General features: G+C 34.0%; 1 protein-coding gene across 5 annotated transcripts in view; it reads right to left on the bottom strand.

Annotated features, from left to right (window-relative positions):
• Scaper (S-phase cyclin A associated protein in the ER) overlaps positions 1–27654 on the bottom strand; it is a 433811-nt gene that overhangs the window by 170008 nt on the left and 236149 nt on the right. For all 5 annotated transcript variants that reach the window (XM_077799449.1, XM_077799452.1, XM_077799448.1 and 2 more), the window contains one exon: positions 15973–16099. In XM_077799449.1, coding sequence (XP_077655575.1) covers positions 15973–16099 — 127 coding nt within the window. The remainder of the gene's footprint in view (positions 1–15972; positions 16100–27654) is intronic.

Genomic DNA, 27654 nt, shown 5'->3' with positions numbered 1-27654 from the left:
TTATTTCACTTAGAATGACAGTCTCCACTTCCATTCATTGACTGGCAAATGCCATAATTTCATTTTTCTTTATGGCTGAGTAATATTCTATTGTGTACATATACACCACATTTGCTTAATCCTTTCATCTGTTAAAGGTCATCTAGGTTAATTCCATAGCTTAGCTATTATGACTTGAGCTGCTATACATATTGATGTGGCTGTGTCATTGTAATATGCTGATTTTTAAGTTCTTTGAGTATATACCAAGGAATGGAATAATTTTCAAATGGTGGTTCCATTCCAAGTTTTTTTTTTTTTTTTAGTTCTTTCTATATCCTGGAGATTAATGCTCTGAGATGAAGATAGCAATGATTTTCTCCCATTCTGTAGACTCCCTTTTCACATTCTTATTTGTTTCCTTTGCTGTGAAAAAGCTTTTAAGTTTGATAGCATTGCATTTATTAATATGATTTCTTGTGCTTTAGGAGTCTTGTTGAGGAACTCAGTTCCTAAGCTGACATATGGAGTATTTGATCTACATTTTCTTCTACTAGATACAGGGTTTCTGGTCTAATGCCCAGGTCCTTGAACCACTTTGAATTTTGTGCAGGTTGAGAGATATGGGTTCAACTGCATTCTGGTACATATGGATTTCCAATTTTCCAGCCCAATTTTTTGAAGAAGCTACCTTTTCTCCAATATATTTAGCTTACTTTTGTCAAGTACGACACAGTAGTATTTGTGTGGATTTGTCTCTGTGTCTTCTATTCTGCTCCATTGTTTTTTATTTCCATATTGGTACTAATACCACACTGTTTTTGTTACTATAGCTCTGTAGTATAATTCACGGTTTGGTAATGTGATGTTTCCTGCTTCACTTTTCTCACCAAGGATTGCTTTGACTATTCTGGCCTCTTATTTTTCGAAATGAATTTCATGACGGCCTTTTCTATTTCTATGAAGAACATCATTTCAATTTTAATAGGAATTCCATTAAATCTGTATAGCACTTTTGGCACTATGACCATTTTGACAATATTAAATCTTCCTATCCAAGAACAAGGGAGATCTTTCCATCTTCTAAGGTCTTCTTTAATTTCTTAACTTTTAGTGTTCTGTAATTTTGTTTGTAGAGGTCTTTTACCTCTTATGTTAGAATGATTCTCAAGTATTTTAGTTCTTTTTGAGGCTAATGTGAATGGAATAGTTTTTCTAACTTCTCTTGCAGCTGATTCATCATTGGTGTGTAGGAATGTAAATGATTTATGAGTGTTAATTTTGTATCCTGCTACTTTGCTGAATTTGCTTATGAGTTCTAGAAATTTTCTGGTAGAGTTTTGTTGGGTCTTCTAAATATAGTATCATGTCATCAGCCTATAGGGATAGTTGGAGGTCTTCTTTTTCTATTTGTATCCATTTATTTATCTATCTATCTATTTATTTATTTATTTTTTACTAATTGCTCTAGCTAGTGTTTCCAGAACTATGTTGAACAGAAGTGGTAAAAAAGGGCATCTCTATCTTCTTCCAATTATTACAAGGAATTATTTCAGTTTTTCTCCATTGAGGATGAAGCTGGCTTTGGGTTTGACATATATAGCTTTTATAATGTTGAGGTATGGTCCTATTATCTCTAGTTTATGAAGTGTTTTGAACATGAATGGATGCTGTATTTTGTCAAATTCTTCTGTATCTATTGATATAATTTTATGTGATTCTTGTCTTTAAGTCTATAATGTGGTAAATTATATTTATTTGTATTCATATGCTAAATCAGCCTTTCATCCCTGGAATGAAATCCACTTGAACATGGTGTGCTATCTTTTTAATATGTTTTTATATTTGATTTGCCAATATTTTAGTAAGAATTTTAAAGTCTGCTACAGAAAATTGGCAGGTCATATTTGGAGGAAAATTAATCCTGATCTCAGCTGATTTCTCAATGGACACCCTAAACGCTAGGAAGTCTTGAAATATATATATACCAAGCTCTGCAAGACAAAGGGTGACAACCAAGAATACTATACCAGTTAAATTAAATTTCAGATTTGATGATGAAAGAAAAATCTTTCATGAGATACACAAGTGAAAAGAATTCATGAGAAATACTGCACTAGAAAACATACTCTATAAAATATTTCATGAAGAAGAAATAAAAAATAAAAGGGAAAAACAGCAAAGGGAGGAACTACATTAGGAGAATATTATGAAAATGGTCTTTTGGAGAAGTATAAACAAAAACATAATGTAAAAATGGTTTCAACTTTTTTACTTGAGATGTTTGAATAAAACTGGCACTTGAGGAAAGTGTCCTATTTTATCTAATAACTATGAGTAACCTCCTTTAGAACTGTTTTAAGGAAACATGGTTTACCACAGTGCATTGAATCTCAGTTTGGTTTGTCATGCCTAGATCTCTCTAGGCATGTAATAATCTCTGTGTTCCCAAGAAGAAACAACAAACCACCACCACCACCATGACACACATATATATACACACATATACAAAGTGTGGGGGAAAAATGTGTGGGACTGATTCAAAAGTCAACAGTAGTCTAATGATCTATATTTCTAGTCAATGAGGATACTTTTTTGAATGGGGACTAGTACAATGCTCAGTCAGCCAATACAAATCTTATTCTTTTCAACTAAATTGTAATGTGTTATAACTCTCTAAACAGAAGACAGTATATAATTTTTAAGATTTGCAACATGGCTTAATATGAAACAGGTTGATGTTCAGTTATACACTTGTTAACTGGAATAGCCATTTTCTAAAATTCATATTTTATATCATTTCATATTCTTCTATTGTTATATATTTTATTTTAGAAATATGGTTTAAAAATAATATTAGAGTTGGATTCAAGATGGTAGGTTAGAGGAAGGCTGAATTTCCAGTTGGCTCCATGGCTCAAGATTCAAGCAGAGGGAATACTGCTTCTCAGGGAGGTGGGTAAAAGAGGGAATTCACTAAAATTCAGTATGGGACAAAGTCTCTTGGCGAGGAGAGATTTAGCCCTAATCAGGAATTCTGGTGCACTAAACAAAGAACTATAAAGACTATATCAGAGCCAAGCTGGTTGTGTCTGGGTGCCAGTACATAGCAGAGGTGGTGGATAACAAACACAGAGAGAAAAACCCATCAGACAAATCTGGCATAGAAAAACCTGCAGAACAGGAAAGCAGCCTGAACTTAGTTGTTCCAAAGGCTGCACAGCTAATGTGTTTAAAAAGTGCTTTTTGTTTCTCAATTGGCAACCAGAGAGCTGACACAGGGAGCCATACTGAAGACCACACTGCAGTTTGCTGCTGTGGGAGCCTGGGAGATCATAACAAGTACTGCCATAATATTCTGGCAAGCACCTGCTAAGTGGCCTAGGGTGCACCTAGAAAAACATAAGGAGATACCATTCAACAAAGTCCCTAAGGCCTGATTAGGGCTAAATTTTCTACTTAGAACTCCACAGCAGCTGCAGTCTGGGAGTTCAGTGATCTAGTCTGTTTGATCAAAACTCCAATCAACAGTACTTTTCATTTTATGCTACCTTTTATTGGTGAGAAGGGAAGTTTAAAGGTATTTCACACACTTTCAGTTGTAGACCATTCCATCTGGTAGCTCGGTGAAGAATACAAAAAGAGGACAAGTTTAACAATCCCCAGTCCCTGCTCTAAGGGGTGCACAACCAAAAGGGAATGAAAAAAGCACAGTTGGTCATAGGCAGTGATCTTCCATCCTTGACAATTTTGACCACAACAGTGGAGAAAATTCTTTCCTTTTTCATGAAGAAACATCTTTCTTTCTTCCTTCATTGTGTATTACTGTATTGTTTCATACACATACACACGTTTCTTTTTTACTTATTTTAACGTTTTTTTTTTTAAAGATACTGTTACTTTTCTTTGAAGTTGTCCTTTGAGTGTTAGGGTTTTTATTTATTTTGGTTTTGTTTTGGGTTGTTTCTCTTCTTTCTCTTTCCCGATTTCTTGTCCCTCTAATAGCCAAATTCATTTGTTCTCTCTTCCTTTACTTATTATTTCTCCTCCTTCTTTATAGCCATCACTCAATACATCTCTTCTACTTTCTCTCTTTTCACATTTTCAGCATTCTAAGCTTTCTTTTACCTTTTTATCACATTTTTTATCTTATTAAACTGCATTTTTACCATCTTTTAGAACTATTTGGTTTACATAACTCTTGCCTCACCATTCATGTTGTTGCAGTGATTAGTACTATGGATGGTGTAGTTGACACCTGTTGTCAACTTTAATGCCAGATCTAGTTCACAACTCTTTATTATTTTTGCTGTTGGCAACTGCTCAATTCCTGTTTTTGTAGCAATTAGTGTTGTAGATGTCATAGAAGACAATGGGTATTTATTTGGATATTGTATCTTGTCTGCTGCTATTGTTACTATTATTTGCTTCTCCCTTTAACTGAGAGAACTAAGCTTGGAATCTGTCAGGACACTAGAGGTTCACTGGGTAGCTCTTCTGATGACCTAAATCCAGCCAAGAGACAGTGTACCTTGCTCCACATACAAAATAACCATGTTCAAACTACAACAACACTTTGTTATGAAGAAGAGAAAAGACAAAAATCCCAATCTAAAAGCCAGGCTCCAAGTAGGAATGGCGGGGAAGGCCCACAGGTTTCATTCATGACATTCATTTCTATAGCAAAAACAGAGAATTAACATGAAGCTGTGGGCACATCTACAAGGGGTCTTAATCAAGGTACCCTTTAGACAGAGTTGCCGGGTAAAGAATAATAATCACAGAGGATGTACTCTGCTGTGCACAACCCACCTTCCAGATCAACAAAGAGGATCCTACAGTAAAGTAGAATCTTCAAACTCTGTTCATAATAAACACTATATCAAAATATAGTGTATAATCATCACCAAAGAACTAGTAGGGAAAGTATACTACAAAATAAATCTGGGAATATAAGAAAAACCTGATATCCTAGAACACTTGGCAAGAGAAGGCTGTGCTCTCAAAAGGACCATGCATAAGCAAAGAGAAATCTAACCCAGGAGATGCATAAAATCCAAACAGAAATATAAGAAATATGAAAAAAACAAGGTAACATGATGCCTCCTAAAGTTTATAATTCACCAGCAAGCAACTCCAAAGATATTTAAGTAGATAAAATATCAGATAAAGAATTCAAAAGAAAGATTATAAAAATTAAAAAAGAATTCTAAGAGAACATAAAAAGTAAATGTAACAATCAAGGAAGTCAGTATAGAATATGAATGAGAAATTTAGTAAGGAGTTAGAGATATATAAAAAAAAGAATCAAACAGAAATCTTGTCAATGAAAGACACAATAAATCAAATAAAATGTTCATTTGAAAATATCTCTAATACAGTAGACCATCCTGAAGACAAAATCTAAGAGTTGGAAGACAAAGAGTCAGGCATTGTACTTTCTGACAGTATGAAAGAAAAGAAAATAAGTAACCATGGTAAGAATTTACAGGAACTCTGGGAAAACATTACAAGACCAAATTTAAGAATCACTGGAACTGAAAAGGGTTGTGAAATGTAGAATAATGGCAGGAATAACCTCTTCTGGGCAATAATAACAGAAAAATTTGCAAACCTTGAGAATGAGATGGACATCCAGATATAGGAGACATTCAGAACCCCAGGTAAACAAGATCAAAAAAAGAACTCTCCACTACACATTATAATTAAAAAGCCTAACACACAGAACAAGGACAGAATTTTTAAAACCTCAAGAGAAAAACATCAGGCCATGTTTAGAGGTAATCCATTCCGAATCACTTCTGATTTCTTAGCATAAACTTCTGAGCCCTAAAGGAAAAAAATGTCACACAAGATTGTTACATCTAGCAAAAATACCCATTCACAACTGAAGAAGATATAAAAATCTTCTATGATAAGCAGAAACTAAAGAATTAATGCCTACTAAGGTGGCATTACAGAAAATACTTAAAGAAATACTACACACAGAATAAGAAAACAAACTCCACAGTTCACAATAGACAAATGTTATTTGAAAAGTAGCTAAGCAAATGAGAAAGAGGACCAAATTAAACATTATAAGTAAGTCAATATGGCAGGAATCCTTAAACATCTCTCTGTAACAACACTGAATGTAAATGGTGTTAATGATCCAATTAAAAGATACAGGCTGGTAGAATGGATTAAAAAACAAGACCCAACTACATGTTGTTATTAAGAAATACAAAAATCTGAATTAATCTGTAACAAGAGATTGAAGATGTAACTTAAAAACTCCAAGGATCATATGACTTAATTGGTAAATTCTACAAAACACTCAAGGAAGAATTAACATCTCAAACTTCTCGAACCCTTGCAAAAAATAGAAGAAGGAATACTTCCTGTTCCTATAAAGCCTGTATTATCCTGATATCAAAACCAGAGAAGAAAACTATGACCAGTGTCCCTTATGAATATACAGACACAAAAATTTAAGACAAAATAATTATCATGAACTTAAAAAAACATGGAAACATGAGAGAAAACATATAAAAACAAAATACTGTGATTACAATTAAGCATCTAATGGACTGTTTTAAAAGTATATTAAAACATTACATTTAAGGGCTGGGGATGTGGCTCAAGCGGTAGCGTGCTCGCCTGGCATGCGTGCAGCCCGGGTTCAATCCTCAGCACCATATACAAACAAAGATGTTGTGTCCACCGAAAACTAAAAAATAAATATTAAAAATTCTCGGGCTGGGGATGTGGCTCAAGCTGTAGAGCGCTTGCCTGGCATGCGTGCGGCCTGGGTTCGATCCTTAGCACCACATATAAACAAAAATGTTGTGTCCGCTAAAAACTAAAAAATAGATATTAAAAAATTCTCTCTCTCTTTAAAAAAAATTTTTCTCTCTCTCTCTTAAAAAAAATTACATTTAAGTTTGGATAGTAACATTACCCCAGAAACTTTCTGTGGTTTATCAGTAACATGAGACATTTGTATGCTGTTACTATAAGTAAACACTTTAAGCAGATGGACTGGACATGGAGTTTGTCCAATTTCATTTCCTGACTTTTTAGAATCCTGCCAAATTTAAATAGAGATTCAGCTGTGAATCTCTTGAACCTGAATAAGTAAACCACATCAATAGCAGCATTTACCATTTTAATGGAACTGAGAGAAGTTAAATCACAGTTTACTTTGTAATATCAATTACAAACTCTGCCATGCCTTGGAGTTTTCACAACTCATCTTGTAAAATTCTACTAACAGATACCTGTGGAAATTAGAAGGATAGGAACTTCTCATTGTGAGATTTAATTTCACACCCCTCCACAACTGGATACTTAATTTTTTGAGCACCATTGTAAAAGATCAGTTTTCCACACTGCGTTCCAGTGCTTCCTCTATCATAAATCAAAAGTTTGTAAATAGTCTGATTCTTTGCTAGTTTCTAATTTTTCCCATTTGTACTGTTCCTTTTCCTTTTGCCAGTAATTGTATACTTCATTTTTGAGCAGTATAACTTTATAGTTTATTATAAATCACTTCTAGTTTATTAGTTTTCCCTCAGGTATACTAGTATGTTATGAATGATTAAAATTTAGTTGAAAACAACAAACTGTTTTCTAAAGTGGTAGTACCAATTTCAGATTATTAGTATATAAATGCTCCCTTTGCTTTAGATTTTTGCAAAGTTGGTATTTTTGACCTTTAAATTTTTGTCATTCAGATATGTGAATTACATTATACATTAAACTTTTAATTTGGATTTTCCTGATTATTAAAGAGTGTGACTACTTTTACATTTCTTTATTGGCTGTTTGGAATTTTTCCTTAGGGGAAACATTTTCCTGTCAGCCCTTTTCCTACTGGATTCTTTGTGGGTCCCCCCCTCAATTTGTAGGAATTCTTTACATTTTCTAAGGGCCACCTGGTTGATTATACATGTAAAAATTTCTCATTCTGTTGTTTTTTTATTCTCTTTCTGATGTCTTTTTTAAACAAAATTTTCTATTTTTGATATAGCTAAATTTATCAACATTTTCTTTATTGTTAACATCTCTATATCTTTTTGTGGTCTGGGCAAAACCTCAAGGCCAAGAAAATATTTGTTTATATTATCTCCTAATTTTTTTAACATTTGGAATTAATTTCTGTTTATGATGAGAGGTAGAGGTCAAGTTTCATTTTTTAAAACAAGGATATTTGATCATTATAGTATCATTCTTTGTAGTGCCTCCTTTTTTCATATTAACAGGAAATTACCTTACATGTCATGGGTCAAGCAAATGCATATGAAAGAGACTGTTTGTGAATTCAGTTTTACTTCTTTTTTCTCTATCTGTACTCCAAGAGCACAAACCTTACTTACTGAATTATATTTTTAAAATCTAACTGGCACATAGTATTGTACATGGGGTACAGTGTGACATTCAATACAGTATATAATGTGTAGTAATCAGATCTGGGTAACTAGCATATCTATCACCATAGCCGTATATCATTTCCTTGGTTAGGAACATTCAAAATCCTTTTTAAAATGTTCAATTAACTGTAGTCAGGAATAGTCATTCTGTTGTACTACAGAACATTACAAGTCTCTTATCATCCCTATATCCATTAACCATCCTGTCTCTACTATAAGTTTATAATGTTATGATACCTGATAAGCAAATCCTCCTACATTTTTCTAACAGATTTTACCATTACTGATTCTGTGAAATTCTGTAATTTTAGAATCTGCATTTCAATGTGTAAAATATAAAGTGCTCAAATTTTAATTGAGATTTCAGTGAATTAAAAAAAATCAGTTGAGAGAAAAGAGAAATATATATACTAAGTTTTTCAATCCATAAACATAATAGATGTATGCCTAGATGTTTAATATTCTGAGGTCATATATATAATTGACTTTTACATACTGTCCTTATATCTAACAGCATCGTTAAATTTATTAGTTCTAATGATTTATCTGTAAATTATTTTGAAATTCTATGTACAATTTATGTTACTTACTAATAAAGATTTCACTTATTTTTTTCTTAAGACCTTATGGCTTTTATTTTTTCCCATTAATTAGAATAACAATTTTGAGAAGTATTAATAGCAGACATTCTTCTTCTGTTTCCGTTTTCAAAGGGAAAGTTTTCAACATATCACCAGTAAACATGATTTTGACATATATGTATATATTAGATTCAGCTTGTCAGATTAGGGAGATTCCATTATATTCCTGGCTTAGTTTGAATCTTTATTATGACTTGCTACTGAACTTACTAAATGCTTCTACTGCATCTTCTGAGATGATATTTTTTCCTTTCTTCTTTTAATAAAATAAACTATGTTAAATCAACTTGAATATACTGAATAAATCTAGCTTTGTAGTGATGTATTATTCTTACCATATATTATGATTCACTTTGCTAAAATTCTATTAGGAATTATGAATCTGAGTTCATGAATGGAGCTGCCTTATAATGTGATTTTCATTAGTTTTAATATGATCTTAAACAGGCTTTGCAGTGCTTCTTGAATCTGTGGACTGATTATAAAATACTGGAAGCTTCTTAATGATAGTCACTTCAAAGGCTGTTTCTAGCTGGGTACCTTTGTATACTCTTGTAATTCCAATGATTCGGAAAGCTGATGCAGGAAGATGGTTAAGTTCAAAACCAGCCTCAGCAACTTAGTGAGGCTCAAAGCAACTTAGCAAGACCCTGTCTCAAAATAACAAATAAAGAGAGGTGGAGATGTGCCTTGGTGGTTAAGTGTCCCTGGGTTCAATCCCTGGAGGAAGGAAGAAAGGAAGGATGGAAGGAGGGAGGGAGGGAAGAAAAAAGGAAGCAAGGAAAGAAAGAAAAAAGAAAGAAGAAAGGGAGAGAGAGAGAGAGAGAGAGAGAGAGAGAGAGAGAGAGAGAGAGAGAGAAAGAAGCACACGTGTGACACGTACACACACACACGTACACAATAATAAAAATAAAAAAGGACTGTTTCTACCATAATGTATTCTAATGGAGTTATGATTATATATAAATTATGCACTTTCACAATCTGTTCTGTATTTTTCCTTGTTTTTTTCCCTCCAAGCTCAGTCTGAATTCTTTCTTACAATCTATTTTCTACTACACTGATTCTCTCTTCACTTGGTTTATTCTGCTCTTACATCATCTACTGTTTTCTTAATTTTGATTATGCAAATGTCCAGTTCCCCAAAATCCATTTTCTCTCAAATGAGCTACATACCTTTTAAAAAGAAATCAATACATTCTGGAACATGGTAAGCATAATTCTGGAGCTCTGTACCTCTGTTTCTTTTGATTTTTATTCTTGTTGTTTTGCTGTTGTACAGGCCTAATTACCTTACTGTGCCAAATACTGTGTTTGAAAAAAATTTTTTTAAAATAATTTGAGACTTAGGTTTATGTCAGCTTTCTCCAGAGTAAAATTTCCAGTTGTTTCTGTTAGGTGCCTGGTATACAAATGGTTCAAGATTATTAAAATCTTTATTCAACAGTTGAGATTTTCCTAGACACCCTGATAATTTAAAGCTGAGCTGCTGTTTGTGCAATGAGTGCTGTACTTCCTGTCTACCCTCTTTCCATGAGCTGCCCTTTAATATCTTAAGCCAAAACATGAGGTTTCCTCCCACAGATCTTACCAGTGACAGTCCTAGTCTCCAACATTTTTTTCCGCACAAGTTCTACAACAATGTAAACAAAATACTTTGACCTCTCATCGATTTCTTTTGGTTCACCAATTGTACTGGGTCCCCAAATGACAAATTCCTGGATCCTGACCCAACACTTCACTGCTTTTTAGCAATTCAGTTCCAAATTACATTTTGGTCTAGCTTCATTAATTGACACTAGTGAGAAGACAGCTCTGAATTACCTACTTTTTCATTACTACTAAATCTGTTTTTGTAGATATTTTTAAACTTGTCTTTTACTTTCTTAAAAGATAGCAAACACCGTTTTATATTCTATTACTAGTAATTGTAAAGTCTACAGTTCTATTTTCTATTTGTTCTTACTCGTGATTCATTCAATTTTTTTTTGTGTGTGTGAGTGTGTGTTTGTTTAACTGAATCTACTTGTCCTTCTAAAATTATCTAATGTAAATTATCTGAGTAAAAATGAAGGATTTATATTTCTTTTTTTCACGTTCCTAAGGACCTCACTAATCAATCTGGTATTACTTCAACTCAATTCACCATTTGAAACAAAGAAGGTTATATAAAATTGGGTTCAGAGCTAAATTATGGTTATAATTAGACACTGTACCAAGATTCTTTCTTCATATTCACTGAGGTTGCATGAGAAAGTTTAAGATTACACGAGGGAGTAGCCTACAGCGGTCTAATCTTTAAGGATGAAAAACTGGGAAAACCTATTAGAACTCATACCCTAGCAGCTTTTACTTTTCTCTTTGCCCCATAAGGCTTGCAAACCATAAGCCATAGTTGCCAGTCTGGCAAATGCTCATAGGGCATTCAGTTATAAATACAACTTTCTAAATTTTTACCTTTTGTTTGATGTAGTAATTCTTTAATTTTTTCTTAGCTCTTTGATGCTTTGTTTTCTATTTATTGATTCTTTTCAATTATATATAACATTAGGATATATTTTGAAAAATTATAAAACCATGAAATTTAATTTGTTCTCATGCAATCCCTAGTACTGCCCCTTTTCCTCCTCCTCTACCTCTCCCTGTTCCCTCACTTCTACTATACTGATCTTTCTGCGATTTATTTGTATTACTGTCTTGTGGATATATATAACAGTGAAATTTACTGTGGTATATTCATATATAGACTTAGGAAAACTAGGTCAGTTTCATTCACTATTCTTTCCTTACCCCATCCGTCCTCCCTTCCCTTTGATCCCTTTCATTTACTCTACTCCTCTTTCTTCTATTTTTTTAATGCTCTCTTGTTCCCCTTATTCTGGATTAGCTTCTACATATCAGAAAATATTCTACCTTTGACTTTTGGGGACTGGCTTATTTCACTTAGCATGATAGTCTTCAGTTCCACCCATTTTTGGGCAAATGCCATAATGTTTTTTTTCTTAATGGCTCAGTAATACTCAATTGTGTATGTGTCTGTGTATTTCATATTTTATTTATCCAATCATCTCTTGAAGGGTTTGTTCCATAGCTTGTCTATTGTGAACTGTGTTGTTATAAACATTGATGTGGTTGTGTCACTGTAGTATTCTGATTTTAAATCTTTTGGATATACCCTAAGGAGCAGGAGAGCTGGGTCACATGGTGGTTCCATTCCTAGTTTTTTGAGGAATCTCCATACTGCTTCCAGAGTGGCTGCACTAATTTGTAGCCCCAACAATAATGTATGAAGGTACCGTTTCCTCATATCCCCACTAAATTTATTGTTAGTTGTATTTTTGATAACTCCCATTCTGAGTGAAATGAAGTCTCAATGTAGTTTTAATGTGCAGTTCCCTAATTGCTACAGATATTAAACAGTATTTCATATATTTGTTGATGATCTATATTTCTTCTTTTGAAACTCGGCACCAAATAAAACACATAACCCAATTAATAAATGGGCAAAATAACTAAATAACCACTTCTTTGATGCTTTTTAAGACTATATTCCCCACCAGCAGTTTTTGATGATTTTCATGAGGCAAGAAAATACCCTAGGCCAACCAAATATCTATAAATAGGAGAGGTTGAAGATTTTAAAAAGTATAACACATGCAACAAAGCTTACAGACTTTTAATTTCTAAATGGAAGCAGAGAACACAAAAAGTCAATAGAGTCTTCAGATACCTAAAGTACTACAAACCCAGGTCTTTTCCTTTTCTTGATACCTTCCATTGTAAGAAAGATTTTATGCATCATGAGTTCAATCTGTTAGGTCTAAAGTAGCTCTCAGAACTTCAGAAAAATTATCTAAGGAAAAATTGTTCAAAGCAATAACAGAAAGCATCAGCATTTTGAGGTCTAAGTGGAGAAAGACCTAAAGACTCATTTCTCACCATTCTTCTTTGAGTGCTTGCCCAAGCTCCTCCAGTCCTACCCTTGTCACTTCTAGGCTGTCTTAAAATCTTTCACTGGGTACATGGCATAGGTTTTATTGATTTTGTTACTCCAGGCAGTTTTCCAAACAAAAAAGAATGGTTATTTATAATTTCTAGACCAAAATCATAAATATCATCAGTGAATTACACTGAAATGTCATTAAAACTCTACAGAATAGAAGTCTTTATAAAGTGACTGTGTCTTGGCCAGGTGAAAAGGACATTAGTTATAAAAGTAGCAAAAGGACCTTATTGTGGGTAAGCTAAAACTCTTAGGTGGTCTTAACAGTGTATACTCTGAGGACAGCTTTATAGCAAGGCTCCTGACACAGACCATTTAGACTGGGAGCCAGGCTACATTTTTCTCCCTAAAATTATATGGAAAATCAGTTGTATTCCAGTAAATTGCCCCTTTGTGAATGAAATAACCTTACTTAGATTTTCATACTGTATAACTTTTTATACAGATCATTTTACTTTTTCCTTGAATATTCTGTAAATAATTCAATCTAAAACAATATCCTTGAGATTAGGAATTTATAGTGATATCTTCAAGAAATTGCCTGGAAATGTTAAGTACCCTTTATTCTTTATAAAAAATAATTTCTATACACTAATTTTGAGAAAGATTAGAGTTTTTCCTGGCACATCCTATTTCAAAATACTCCCATGTCTGCCAACTACCAGTTTACGAATTCTCTGACATCCTTAAAGGGATGTGTTTTACAGGAGAACTGACTTTATATTACTCTCCCATGATGCCACAATGCCTGAAATAAATATGCTGCTTTCAATTCCTACAGGGGATTGTATTGTCTGATGCCAAACTGCAGGTGAACACACTTTTTAAAGTTGGTCATATCTAACAACCCAGCAATTTCACCCTAAGGCTTATGCCCTAGCCTACAGCAGTGATTCTCTAAGTATGTTCTCTGGACTAGCATCATTAACATTAAATGAGAACTGGTTAGAAATACAATTCTTCTATGTTAAATGAACTCAGCCAAACTCAGAAAATCAATGGTCATACCTTCTCTCAAATGTGGAAGCTAGGGAGAAAAAAAAGGGGGAGGGAGAGTGGGGATCTCATGAAAACAGAAGGGAGACTACTGGAGTAGAGGAAGGATACTGGGCAATAAAATTGACCCAATTATGTTATGTACATGTATGAATATGTAAAAACAAATCCCCTTATGATGTAAAATTTTAATGCACCAATAAAATGATAAGAAACATAAAAGTCCAAGTCTTCTTGGTGATTTCGATGTCAGATTAAAATTGTACTGTACTAACAATTAAGTATTCACTACACAATATAGAAAATGCATGAAAAACAAAAACAACATTTAGAACTGCTGGGATAGTGCCTCAGTGATAAGAGTTCTTGCCTAGCATGTATGGGGCACTGGGTTTGATCCACAGCACCACAAAAAACAACAACAAAACAAAACCCCAAACTTAGAGCCATGCCTTTGACTGGGAAAAAAAAAAAGGAATCACCGAAGTCTATGGTATGAAATTTTATAAGCATCAAAAACAAACTGAGGCCTGGGACTCTACCTCAGGGGTAGAGTGCTTGACTAGCATGTGTGAGACACTGGGTTTGATCTTCAGCACCACATAAAAATAGATAAAATAAAGGTATTCTGTCCATCTACAACTAAAAATATCTCAAAAACCTAAATATTATGTTTTTTAAGAATAAATTTAGGGCTGAGGTTGTGGCTCAGTAGTAGAGTGCTCGCCTAGCATGTGTGAGACCCTGGGTTCAATCCTCAGCACCACATAAAACTAAAATACAGGTATTGTGTCCAACTACAACTAAAAAATAAAATAAAAAAAATAAAAGAATAAATTTATATGATAAAGCAGTTAAACTAGTTTTAAAAAACAAAGAAATGATACACCTTTAATTCTGTACATTTTACCATACAGGAGGTAGGGGGATAGGGTAAGTAAGGATCTATTAACTATACTGGCAACAATGTAACTCTTATTTTGGGTAATAAGTATATAGCTGTACCTGTATATATGCTAATTTATTACTATACACTCTGTATATATCAACTACTACATAATAAATTTTAAACCAGAAAACAAAAACAAACAAACAAACAAAAAACTATGCAGGTAATACCCAAAGATGGCCATTACTTAAAAAGAAAATAAGAAACCACCTAAGTGTTATAAATTACTTCAGTTGTGATACATTCAGTTACAAAGAATTTATAAAGACATGGGAAAATATTTTTTATAAGTGTGACCAATATGAAAAATGTACAGTGGCTAGGGTTGTGGCTCAGCAGTAGAACACTCACTTAGCATATGAGAGGTCCTTGGTTTGATCCTCAGTAACACATAAAAATAAATAAAATAAAAACTATTGTGTCCAACTACAACTAAAAAACCTATATTAAAAAATGTACAAAATTAGAAGAAAATATAATAAAAAGTTAATGGTTGATATTATTATAGGAAGTTTTCTATCTTCTTTACATATTTAATACTTTCCTACTGTGAGTAATATATGGTTTTAAAAAATATTAAGGATTTTTTTAACTGTCATTGAAACATTTAATGACTCCAAGTATTCAAGAAAACTGTCAAACACTCTGTTGTAAACCGAGGAAACTGGTGGTTTGTAGAAATCTGGTTGTGAAGTTACCTATCTTTAAAATTGTTATTCATGATTAAATAATTTCACTTATTTGTGTGGTAAAACAAAGAAACCAACAAACAAAAAAAAAAAAAACATGACTGAGAAAACCACCAGCTTAAGAGGAATTTAATTAAAACAACTGAAAACCTCTAAAAAGCACAAACAGTAAAAAAACACCTACCAATTGTTGAGAAGCTTCTGAAAACACAGAAGGCATTTATTGAGGATCTGCCTTATGTTCTCTCATAGTGAGACAGGACCACAAAGATTAAGATTCAAAAGCTAAAGGTTAGTTACATACCTCTTTTTCCAATATTCTAGTGATCTCCCCTAGTGTCCGATCCAGAGCAGAAACCTTACTGTTTGCCCATGATCCACTGTCTTGTACTTGCAGTTGTTTTAGAAGATCTTTGGCTAATCGCTGAAGTCTTCAATACAAAATGAAATAATGACATAAATGAATTAGAAAGAATACATACTTCATTTTTAGACCATATACATTTCATTTTCCTAAATATTTGAAGTTCAAGTTACTTTTGGGTATTGATTTAAAAATACTGCATAGAACACCTGAGGGAAAAAAAAAAACAGACAACTCAGAGGCTGGTTTTACTTTACATACAAGACCCCCAATCTACTTCTTATGGCTCAAAACACATTTAGAAGACAGTATTATTCATCCATAGGATTAGCTAGAGCAATTGTTGCCTTCAATTTCTGTGTGATCCTCAAAGAAGATTTGGGCATAGAAGAAGGTAAAGATAATGATGAAACAGGAAGAGTATAAGAAAAAAAGGGTTTTTTTGCTATATAAAAATTTTTGTTTTAAAACGACATAATTCTAAAATTTAACTAATTAATCAAATATTAAAATATGGGCTGGGGTTGGGGCTCAGCAACAGAACTCTTGCCTTGCACGTTTGAGACCCTGGGTTCGCTCCTCAGCACCACATAAAAATAAATAAGTGAAAAAAAGGTATTGTGTCCAACTAAAAATTAAAAATTAAAAAAGAAAAAATATGATGAACTAAATTTAAAAAAGAACTCTTCTTAATAATGAAGAGGGTATTAGAAGATGGAAAGACCTACAATGTTCTTGGATAGGCAGAATTAATATTGTCAAAATGACCATACTACCAAATGAAATCTATACATCCAATGCAATTCCCTTCAAATGTCAATGACATTCTTCACAAAATCATAAAAAGTTCTAAAATTCATAAAAAAATACCCATACCCAGAGTAACCAAAGTAATTATCAGCAATATGAACAAGGCTGGAGGCACCACAATGCCACATTTGAAATACTATAGAGCTAAAGTAACAAAAACAGCATGGTTTTGGCATAAAAACAGTGAAGATCAATAAAATAGAAGAGAAGACATAGAGAAAAATACACACATATAGTCATCTCATCCTTGACAAAAGTGTCAAAATCATATGCTGAAAAAAAAAGATAGCCTTTTTAAGAAATGGTGCTGGGAAAACTGGATATCCACATATACAATGAAACTGGTTGATGAAAGTCAACTTCAAAGTGAATCAAAGATCTAGGAATTCAAACAGAAATTTTACAACTGCTAGAAGAAAACATAGAGTCAACAATCCAATATACAGGCTCAGACAAAAACTGAGTGCTGGGAATTGAACCCAGGAGTACTTAACCACTGAGCAACAGTCCTATAATTACATCTGGCTTATTTCATTTAGTATAATGTTCTCTAGTTCCATCCATTAGTTATATCTATATTTATATGTAGATATAAATATATACACATTTAGAGACAGGATCTTGCTGATTTGCTTAGGGCCGCACTAAGTTGCTGAGGCTGGCTTTGAACTCACGATACTCATGCCTTAGCCTCCCTAGCTATCACCATGCCCGGCCAGATCTTCATATTTTGATTTAAATACTCAAGGAAGGTTTGGATATTATAAGGACTACAAACTCTCAAAAGGTTGAACTTTCCATGTTCCCATTTATAGGTAGCTTGGTGTTACTTAAGCTAATAAAACACCTCACTTGCTTTTCACTGAGAAATACTACATGTTACCTACATTGTAAGATTCATCAGAGATGTGACTCTAGTAATACTTCTTGGTAGCCCATACTTTGGTTTTCACACACCTCATTGAGTAATCTTTTTCTATTTTCTGGTTATTTGCTTGAGCATCCTCTGACAATTATCTAGTGATCCCTAAGATAACAGTTCAACTTTTCCCCTAACGTCTGTCTTCAATTCTTGATTATGATAGATTTCATAGGACATCACTATAATTATTTTCTTACAAGTATCTTACATTCCCTCTCTGTTGTTCTGTTTGTTATTCCTATTATAAAACCCCAAGCAATGTAACAAAATGTATTTAGCTCTTCTTGTGGTCCAGGTACCATTCTCAGTGCCTTGCGTTAATTTATTTAGCTGGATTAATATCAGCTTTTTCAATTTCTGAATCTGAAAAAAAATGTACAGCATGCAGAAGGCCAATATGACTACTGACTGATTCATGATCTCATTAAATATCTCTAGTCTTCTCAGTTTCCACAAACTTGCTCTCTTCAAAACTCTACCCACTTTCTTCAAAATTCCTCCCTTTCTTTCTCTTGCTTTAAAATCTTACACTTCACTCAGAAAACGGAAGCTACGGGAACAAGAAAACCCTTGTTTTCTTCCATAAAATCTAAAAGCCTATCTGCATTTTCTCCAAATATAATTCAGGGAGGGCCCATCATCCTCAGTAGGGCTAATACCTCCAGAGAAGCTCTGCAATGAATCTGGTCTTTCTGTATCTCAGTTCCTTTTCTCCCTGCTTTTGTGTCTTTGGACAACTGCTTTTCATTTCCTCCTCTTGATTTCCTCTTCTTGAAATGCTTTCTCCATCCTCAAATTACCTTTTAAATTTCAGTTCTAGGCCAAATATCTACTCTCTTTGATTTGAATATTCCTTCCAAACACTCATTACAAGTCAACTGAATACTTATCCAACTAGTTGTTTAATGTGTACTTCTTCCATGCAAAGCTTTCTATATTAATAAAAATGTTCTTTATTTGCATTGTCAAACATGATAGCTGTTAGCCATTATGTGGCTATTGAGTGCTGCAATATGGTTAGTATGACTGAATAACTGAATTTAAAACTGCATTTTATTTTATTTTAGTGTTTTTGGCAGTGCTAGGGATCAAACCTAGGGCCTTGCCCATGTTAGGAAAGAATTCTACCACTGAGCTACATTCACAGGCCAATTTTAATAATTTAAATAGTAATATGTGGCTAGAGACTATTCATTGCATTGGATAGTGTAGAGCAGGATTTTAAACTTCATTAGGGAGGGTCCTTGTGTACATATTTACTACTTTAGCCTTACTACCTAACATGCTACTTGAACAGAAGTGTGCTCAATAAATATTTAATGAATGAATGGTATTCTTTAATCTTTTTTTCAAAATTTGAGTTTCATATTTATTCTTTTTTTTAACTGTCAGAATCAACTTTATTATAACTCTGGAGATCAAAAGTTTATAGCAATCACATAAATGTTTAATCAAGGGGGATAAAAAAAACCTGCTGCATCTCAGCAGGGTTTAAACCTCTCAAGCTTCTTTTTTTTTCAGGTATTTAATTCTTTCTTTATTTTTAGTCATACATGACAACAGAATGAATTTTGACATATAATACATACATGGAATGTATACATCAATCATATTGTCAATTCTATTCTGCTGCCCTTCCTATCCTCCTTTATTCTTTAATCTTAAAAATATCCCTTAACCTCAAAAGTTAAAAAATACTTTCATATACATGATTTTGTTTTATCCACTGAATAACACTGGCAATTAGTATTATCCCTATTTGAATAACAAAGAAACTGAAGCTCAAGGAAGTTAGGTGACTTTACCAAGGTCACACAGTTGGCAAAACATACTACTGGGATTCAAAACCTGAGTCTTTCATGTTTAAATCTCATGCTTTTGTCTCTATACTTTATTGGTTAACTCAAATGAAGAAGTTTCATTCACAAATGAATAACTTTAGGATACAAATACATCTAAAAGTTTATGTAAAGTTTAAAAAGTTATCAAAGAATACAAGAGCAACCACAGCTCAAAATAGCACCAGTGAGCCCCAGTATAAACTTAAGCATCTATATGAAGTTTACTTTGATAAGTTAAAGAAAGAATACAAGCTCTAAAACTAGAAGAACCTACATTTGAATTTTGGCTTCAGCACATGAAATGTGTATAAACCCTGGGAGGTACTCAATGTCTCTGCATCTTAGTTTCTTCACTGCAAAAGTTGGGATTGGAGGAAAATTGTGTGTGTGTGTGTGTGTGTGTGTGTGTACACACGCACAAGCTTTCAGAGCTTTTAAAGATCAGAGATAATACCTAATAGCATGCATTAAAGTAGACATCCAATAAATGGTCAACTATTATTACTATTCCTTAACAGGAGGTCTCATTCTAACAAAAGGGAAAAAGGAATACAAAAAATAATAGTAACTAACTTCTTTTTCCTTGTAATCAAATGTGGGCAAGAGTCCCATCCTGATTAATGTGACTGATCTTACTATTTCGAACAATACTGGCATCAAACTTCATTGTGGGATAGAAAAGTAGCCACTTCAGGTTTTGGTTGAATAAAGTCTGCACACTATGTAACTAAATATCTACCCATAGCAACACAATCTAGCAGTATTCTGACCAAGAATGCTCACATTCCACTGAGAACCAGAAGTACTTAGGGAAGCACAAGAACCATTTTAATTCACAGAATGAAAGAAGCTTATATTTCACCCTGAGGTAAATAAAATCTGGGGTTCACATGAACCTACTACCTTCAAGGAAGAATGCCAAATCAAGGGGATGCTTTGGAAACATGAACGAAACCCCTGTCTCATTCCCTGCCTCCACAAAGTCCCATAAATAATATAGCTTCTCTCAAGACAAACAAAACATTAGACTTTGGTGTACACTGTAAGTATCGAGTATTATAGAAGTAAAAAAAAAAATTTAACTGAAAGTTAAATTTTCCCCATAGTGCAAGAATGGGAGTTGTTTATAGAGTGCAATTTTTAATACAGAAATTGTTACTTGGGTTACTTCTAGAAGATCATTTTACTAGCATGAAAAGAATAAGTGGAAGCTTCCTAACTCCTTACCTAGAACAGGAGAAATCTGTCAGGTAAGTGGCATTGTTGAGAATGTTGGAAGATCAGATGTTTTCTTCTCAAAACTTGCACAAATTCTAACAACTCTATGGGGGATTCCACTAGAATCATTTGGAAGATTTGTAAAAGTGTACGAAAGGAGTCTGAGTCTACTCTAGGAGCATAGTTCTTTAGTATGATAGAAAGATGTCAATTTGTTATCCTTTTTTTAATCCCTTCTGTTTAAAAAATACAGTATATGAATTTATGGCTATTAGCTCCCTATTTTTAAGCAATGCTTATATTTCTAAATATAAAAGCTTAAGAAATAAGATAGCTTTAAAGTTTTCTGCATATGATGGAAAAAAAACAGTGTACATATATATTGCCTCCTACAGAGGCCATATTCTCTTTTTGCTTGCCAACATTCCTTCTTGTTGGTGAAAGATATCATCTTTCCTTTTTTATGAACCTTCAATCCCCAAACTTAGATGGGTATGCTAGATGTCCTTGATGTTATCATATATCCTGAAACTAGGCCCTCACTCTCAATGGAAACAGCTAGAGAATGTATACATCACACACACACACACACACACACACACACTCACACACACAAACACCTTATTTATCTCTCTATATTAAAAAATACAAGTTAACACTGACACCCCTGATTACAATTCACTACAGTAGAACTTTTCTATTCTCCCTGGAGATCTTTTTAACACCCCTCAAGCAGCAAGCAACTCTCCCTTTACCCTTCTTAACATATTTACTGATTTGGCCAACTCCCCTTCATCTTTGTTTCTATAAGAAAGCTGTTTTCCCTGCTTTGATTCTCACTGCTCATTTTGAGCTCTTTAGTGCTTCCCACTGCACTTGGGTTTTGGTAGCCTTTACCAAGCTATCCGCTCACAGACCCTGTCAGGAAAACCTTCCATAGAAAGGCCTTACTTACTCTGCTTTGACTTCTCATACCAGACTACAGTACCCTACCCTCAGGGAAGCCCCTTCCTCCTTCCTGGGACTATGAGGCTCCACATCATGCCACCATGCCCTTCTCACCCTAACCAGGCATCTCTTCCACTAAGCCACTGCTGCCTGGACTGAATTTTTCTGAAAGGAAGACAGATAACTGGAGGAACAGAAAGGGCTATTTACATTGATTAGTTAGAATAATTTTATAAAAAGAAATTTCATCTACTGCTTGGTTATCAAGTTCACATAAAAAAAAACAAGGAAAATGTTTTATTTTTCCCCTTGTTTCACTACTTTACAAAATAAGAAGCTGGTTTCATATGACTTTTCCAAAGATAATTAAAAAAAAAGATAAAATACATTGTAAGTTCATATATATAATCCAAAATCAGCCCTAGAGGGATTTTACCTGATCTCTAATGTTACATCTATTTTTTCTGGACTAAGAACTCAGGTTCTCAGAGTCAAAGGGGATGAAAGAATTCAAGACTCCATAATCTCCTTTACTTTATTCCATGTTACAAGCACAACAGTTTAAGAAGAACGTTATTAATAATATCATCACTGGTTCATAGAGAATGATTATATTTGGTCATATGTTTTCTCCATTCTCCTAAACCATTTTTAAATAGTGACACTATTAAATTATTTAAAATACAACCATTTTATACATATTCTTTTCCTTCAGGCAATCAGTTAACCTTATAATTCTACATGAATCCACAACTTCAATGTTCATCCTCAAACCTCATTTTCATATTAAAGTTATTTTGGTGGTCTGTAGTTCATTTTCTCTCAATTTTTTTTTCTAAATGATCTCTATTTTTTTAGAGAAGTTTTAACTTCATAGCAAAATTCAGCAGAAGATACTTTAGGAATATCTAAGATCTAAGAAAAAATCATGTGTCAAGATTTGTAACTGAAAAAAATGGTGTTTGAGGACATAAAATTATAAAAAACAAAGAACTAAGGGAATATTGTTTATATGAGGCTTTCCGGAGGGACCTAATTGAGAATAAGGTTCAGCTGCTTTTCTTAATCTGGATCCCTGCACTTTTCAATGAAAACATGTTAGTTATTTGGGAGTTCTCCAATCCCTACTTACGTCAGTCCAGCTGCTTCTCTCTGCTTTCTGCCACACTGGTACCAATACCACGTAGATCTTGTGGCCATTTGCTTCCATTCCCTTGCCTTTGCATTTAATAGACACTTGGTAATGTACTTTTGTTGTAAAGTCATGTGAGATTAGACCCCAACTTTCTTAGTAAGACTCATGTAGCACAAGAATTAAAACCAAGAATCAAGAAATGGGATAGAATCAAACTAAGAGTTAGTTTCTTCTCAGCAAAAAAATAAATAAATAATCTGTGAGGTGAATACAGAACCTACATTCTGAGAGCAAATTTTTACCCTTCACATATTAGATTGAGCACTAATCTCTAGGGTATATAAAAAACTCAAAAAGCCAAGCACCAAAAAAACCCCCAAATAACCCAATCAATAAATGGGCCAAGGATCTGAACAGAAACTTCTTAGAAGAGGATATACAATCATCATCTCTAGCAATTAGAGAAATGCAAGTCAAAACCACTCTAAGATATCATCTCACTCCAGTCAGAATGGCAGCTATTATGAAGACAAACAACAATAAATGTTAATGAGGATGTGGGGGAAAGGGTACACTCATACATTGCTGGTAGGACTGCAAACTGGTGCAGCCAATAGGGAAAACAATATGGACAATCCTTGGAAATCTGGGAATGGAACCACCATTTGACCCAGCTATCCCTCTCCTCTGACTATACCCCAAAGGACTTAAAAACAGCATACTACAGGGATACAGCCACATATAGCAGCACAATTCACAACAGCTAAACTGTGGAACCAACCTAGATGCCCTTCAGTGGATGAATGGATAAAAAAAAATGTGGCATATATAAACAATGGAATTTTACTCAGGAATAAAAGAGAATAAAATCACGGCATTTGCAGGTAAATAGATGGCATTAGAGAAGATAATGCTAAGTGAAGCTAGCCAATCCCCAAAAAACCAAATGCTGAATGTTTTCTTGATATAAGGAGGCTGACTCACAGTGGGGTAGGGAGGGACAGTATGGGAGGAATAGATGAATTCTAGATAGGGCAGAGGTATGGGAGGGAAATGAAGGAGGCAGAAGATTAGCAAGGAAAGTGGAATGTGATAGACATCATTATCCAAAGTACATGTATGAAGACACAAATTGGTGTCTTCATACTTTATATATAGAGATATGAAAAACTGTGGTATATATGTGTAGTAAGAATTGTAATGCATTCCGCTGTCATTATCTTTTTTAAATCAATAAAAAAGGAAAATATAATGAGAGGTGAAACCAAGTCATATTAAATAATAAAACAAATGAAAATGGCTGGGATTATATATCATGTCTCAATAATAACACTGAATGTTAATGGCCTAAACTCACCAAAAGACATAGACTAGCAGATTGGATTTTAAAAAAAAGACCCAACAATACACTGCCTTCAAGACACTCATCTCACAGAAAAAGACATCCACAGACTAAAGGTGAAACGCTGGGAAAAATCATACCACTCACAAAGACTGCGGAAGCAAAAAGGAGTTTCCATCCTTATATCAGATAAAGTAGACTTCAAGCTAAAGTCAAACAAAAAGGATAAAGAAGGACACTACATACTGCTCAAGGGAACCACACACCAACAGACTTAATTATAAATATATATGCCCCAAACAATAAAGCACCTATGTTCATCAAACGAACTGTTCTCAAGTTCAAGAGTCAAATAGACCACAACACAATAATTTTGGGTGATTTTAACACATCTCTTTCATCACTAGATAGATCTTCCAAACAAAAGCTGAACAAAGAAACTATTTACAAATCAACAGTACAATCAATAATTTAGACTTAACTGACACACATAGAATATTTCATCATTCAAAGAGAGAAAATACTTTCTTATCAGTAGCACATAGATCCTTCTCTAAAATAGACTATATGTTATGCCACAAAGCAACTCTTAGAAAACATAAAAAAGTAGAGATAATACCCTACCTTCTATCAGATCACAATGGAATGAAATTAGAAGTCAATGATAAAATAAAAAATAAAATCTACTCCAATGTCTGGAGACTAAATAATATGCCATTGAATGGACAATGGGTTGCTGAAGATATCAAAGAGGAGATTTAAAAAATTCTTACAGGTAAATGAGAACACTGATACAACATATCATAATCTCTGAGAGACTATGAAGGCAGTACTAAGAGAAAAGTTCACTGAATGGAGTTCATTCCTTAAAAGAATAAAAAGTCAACAAATAAATGACCTCACATTACATCTCTAAGCCCTAGAAAAAGAAGAACAAATCAACACCAAAATCATTAGAAGACAGGAAATAATTAAAATCAGAGCTAAAATCAATGAAAGTGAAACAAAAGAAACAATGGGAAAAAAATGACAGAAAAAAAAGTTGGTTCTTTGAAAAAATAAATAAAATTGACAGATCCTTAGCCATGCTAACGAAGGGCAGATAAAACTCAAATTACTAACATATGTGATGAAAAAGGAAATATCATGATAGACACTACAGAAATACAGAAGATAATTAGAAATTATTTTGAAAACTTTTACTTCAATAAAATAGAAAATATTGAAGGCATTGACAAATTTCTACAGTCATAAAATTTGCCCAAGTTAAATCAGGATGATATACACAATTTAAACAGATCAATTTCAAGTGATAAAGTAGAGGATACAATCAGAAGTCTACCAATAAAGAAAAGCCCAGGACTGGATGCATACACAGCTGAGTTCTACAAGACCTTTAAAGAAGAACTAATACCAATACTCTCTAGTTTATTTCAGGAAATAGAAAAAGAGGGAGCACTTCCAAACTCATTCGATGAGGCCAATATCACCCTGATTCCCAAACCACACAAAGACACATCAAAAAAGAAAATTTCAGACCAATATCTCTAGTGAACATAGATGCAAAAATTCTCAATAGAATTCTGGCAAATCGAATACAAAAACATATCAAAAAGATTGTGCACCATGATCAAGTGGGGTTTATCCCAGGGATGCAAGGTTGGTTCAACATAAGAAAATCCATAAATGTAAGTCATCAATACACTTAAAGACAAGAATCATATTATCATCTCAATAAATGCAGAAATAGCATTTGACAAAATACAGCATCCCTTCATGTCCAAAACACGAGAAATATTAAGGATAAAGAAACATATCTCAACATCATAAAGGGTATCTATGCTAAGCCCCAGATCAACATCATTCTAAATGGAGAAAAACTGAAGGCAATTCCCTCTAAAAACTGGGACAGGGATGCCCTCTTTCACCACTTCTATTTAACATAGTTCTTGAAACACTGGCCACAGTATTTAGAAGAAAGAAATAAAAGGGATCCATATAGGAAAAGAAGAACTCGGATTGGCACTATTGGCTGATATGATATGATTCTATACCTAGAAGACCCGAAAAGTTCCATCAGAAAACTTCTAGAACTAGTAAATGAATTCAGCAAAGTAGTAGGATTTAAAATCAACATCCATAAATCAAATGAATTTCTGTATATCAGTGACAAATCTTCAAAAAGGGAAACTACCCCATTTACAATAGCCTCAAAAGCAAAACAAAACAAACAAACAAACAAAAACTTGGGAATCAACTTAACAAAAGGGTTTAAGATCTATGTAATGAAAATTACAGAACCCTAAAGAAAGAAATCAAAGACCTTAGAAGATGGAAAGATCTACCTTGCTCTTGAAATAGGCAAAATTGTATTATCAAAATGACCATACTACCAAAAGCACTATACAGAGTTAATGCAATTCTGATCAAAAATCCCAATGACATTTCTCATAGAAATAGAAAAACGGCTGGGGATGTGGCTCAAGCAGTAGCACACTCGCCTGGCATGCGTGCGGCCCAGGTCCGATCCTCAGCACCACATACAAAGAAAGATGTTGTGTCTGCCGAGAACTAAAAAATAAATATTAAAATATTCTCCTTCCCCCCCTCTCTCTCCTCTCTCATCCCTCTCTCTCTCTCTCTCTTTCTCTCTCTCTCTCTCAAAAAAAAAAAGAAAAAGAAAAAAAAAAAGAAATAGAAAAAGCAGTCATGAAATTCATCTGGAAAAATAAGAGGTCCAGAATAGCTAAAGCAATCCTTAGCAGGAAGACTAAAGCAGGTGGCATCACTACACCAGACCTTAAACTATATTACAGAGCAATAGTTGTGGTGAGCCGTTTCTGTGTACTGTGGCCGCCATTACAAGATGGCGCTGATAGCACCGTGGCCTGTGATAAACAACTCCTTATTCTGGGAGAGTTGGCACGTAGCTGTAAATCACCCTATGAGAAAGATCCACGTGGCAGTTGTGCATTGGGGCTTTATCTGCTTTATTAGGGCTGGGGCACGTAGCAGTAGTAGTAGGAGTAGTAGTAGCAGGAGTAGTAGTAGTAGTAGTAGTAGTAGTAGTAGGAGTAGTAGTAGAAGCTAAAAGACATGTCAATACAAAGGCCTGAATAAACAGCTGAGAGAAGAAAAAGTATCAAGGACCTGAATAAACTGCTGAAAGAAGATTCCTGAGTTGCGTCTTCCTTGCGGGCAAGGGGTCGCGACAAGTGGCGCCGAGACCCGGGAACCAGAACTTTCAGTCAGTCAGGGGTGGTGCACCGGTTAATCCCAGGTAAGTGGGATCTGCTATGAAAGCAGGGATAGTCCCATTAAGTGGGATCCGCGTCCAAAGCGGGGTCAGCTCCTCTACAAAGAAAGAGAGAGCCTCATATTTATTGCAGCTGCACTGTGTACTTTC

Source organism: Urocitellus parryii, chromosome 6, assembly GCF_045843805.1.
Source record: "Urocitellus parryii isolate mUroPar1 chromosome 6, mUroPar1.hap1, whole genome shotgun sequence".
Classification (NCBI taxonomy): Eukaryota; Metazoa; Chordata; class Mammalia; order Rodentia; family Sciuridae; genus Urocitellus; species Urocitellus parryii.
Note: the sequence above shows the minus strand (reverse complement) of the source record. Positions and strands in the feature narration are given on the sequence as shown.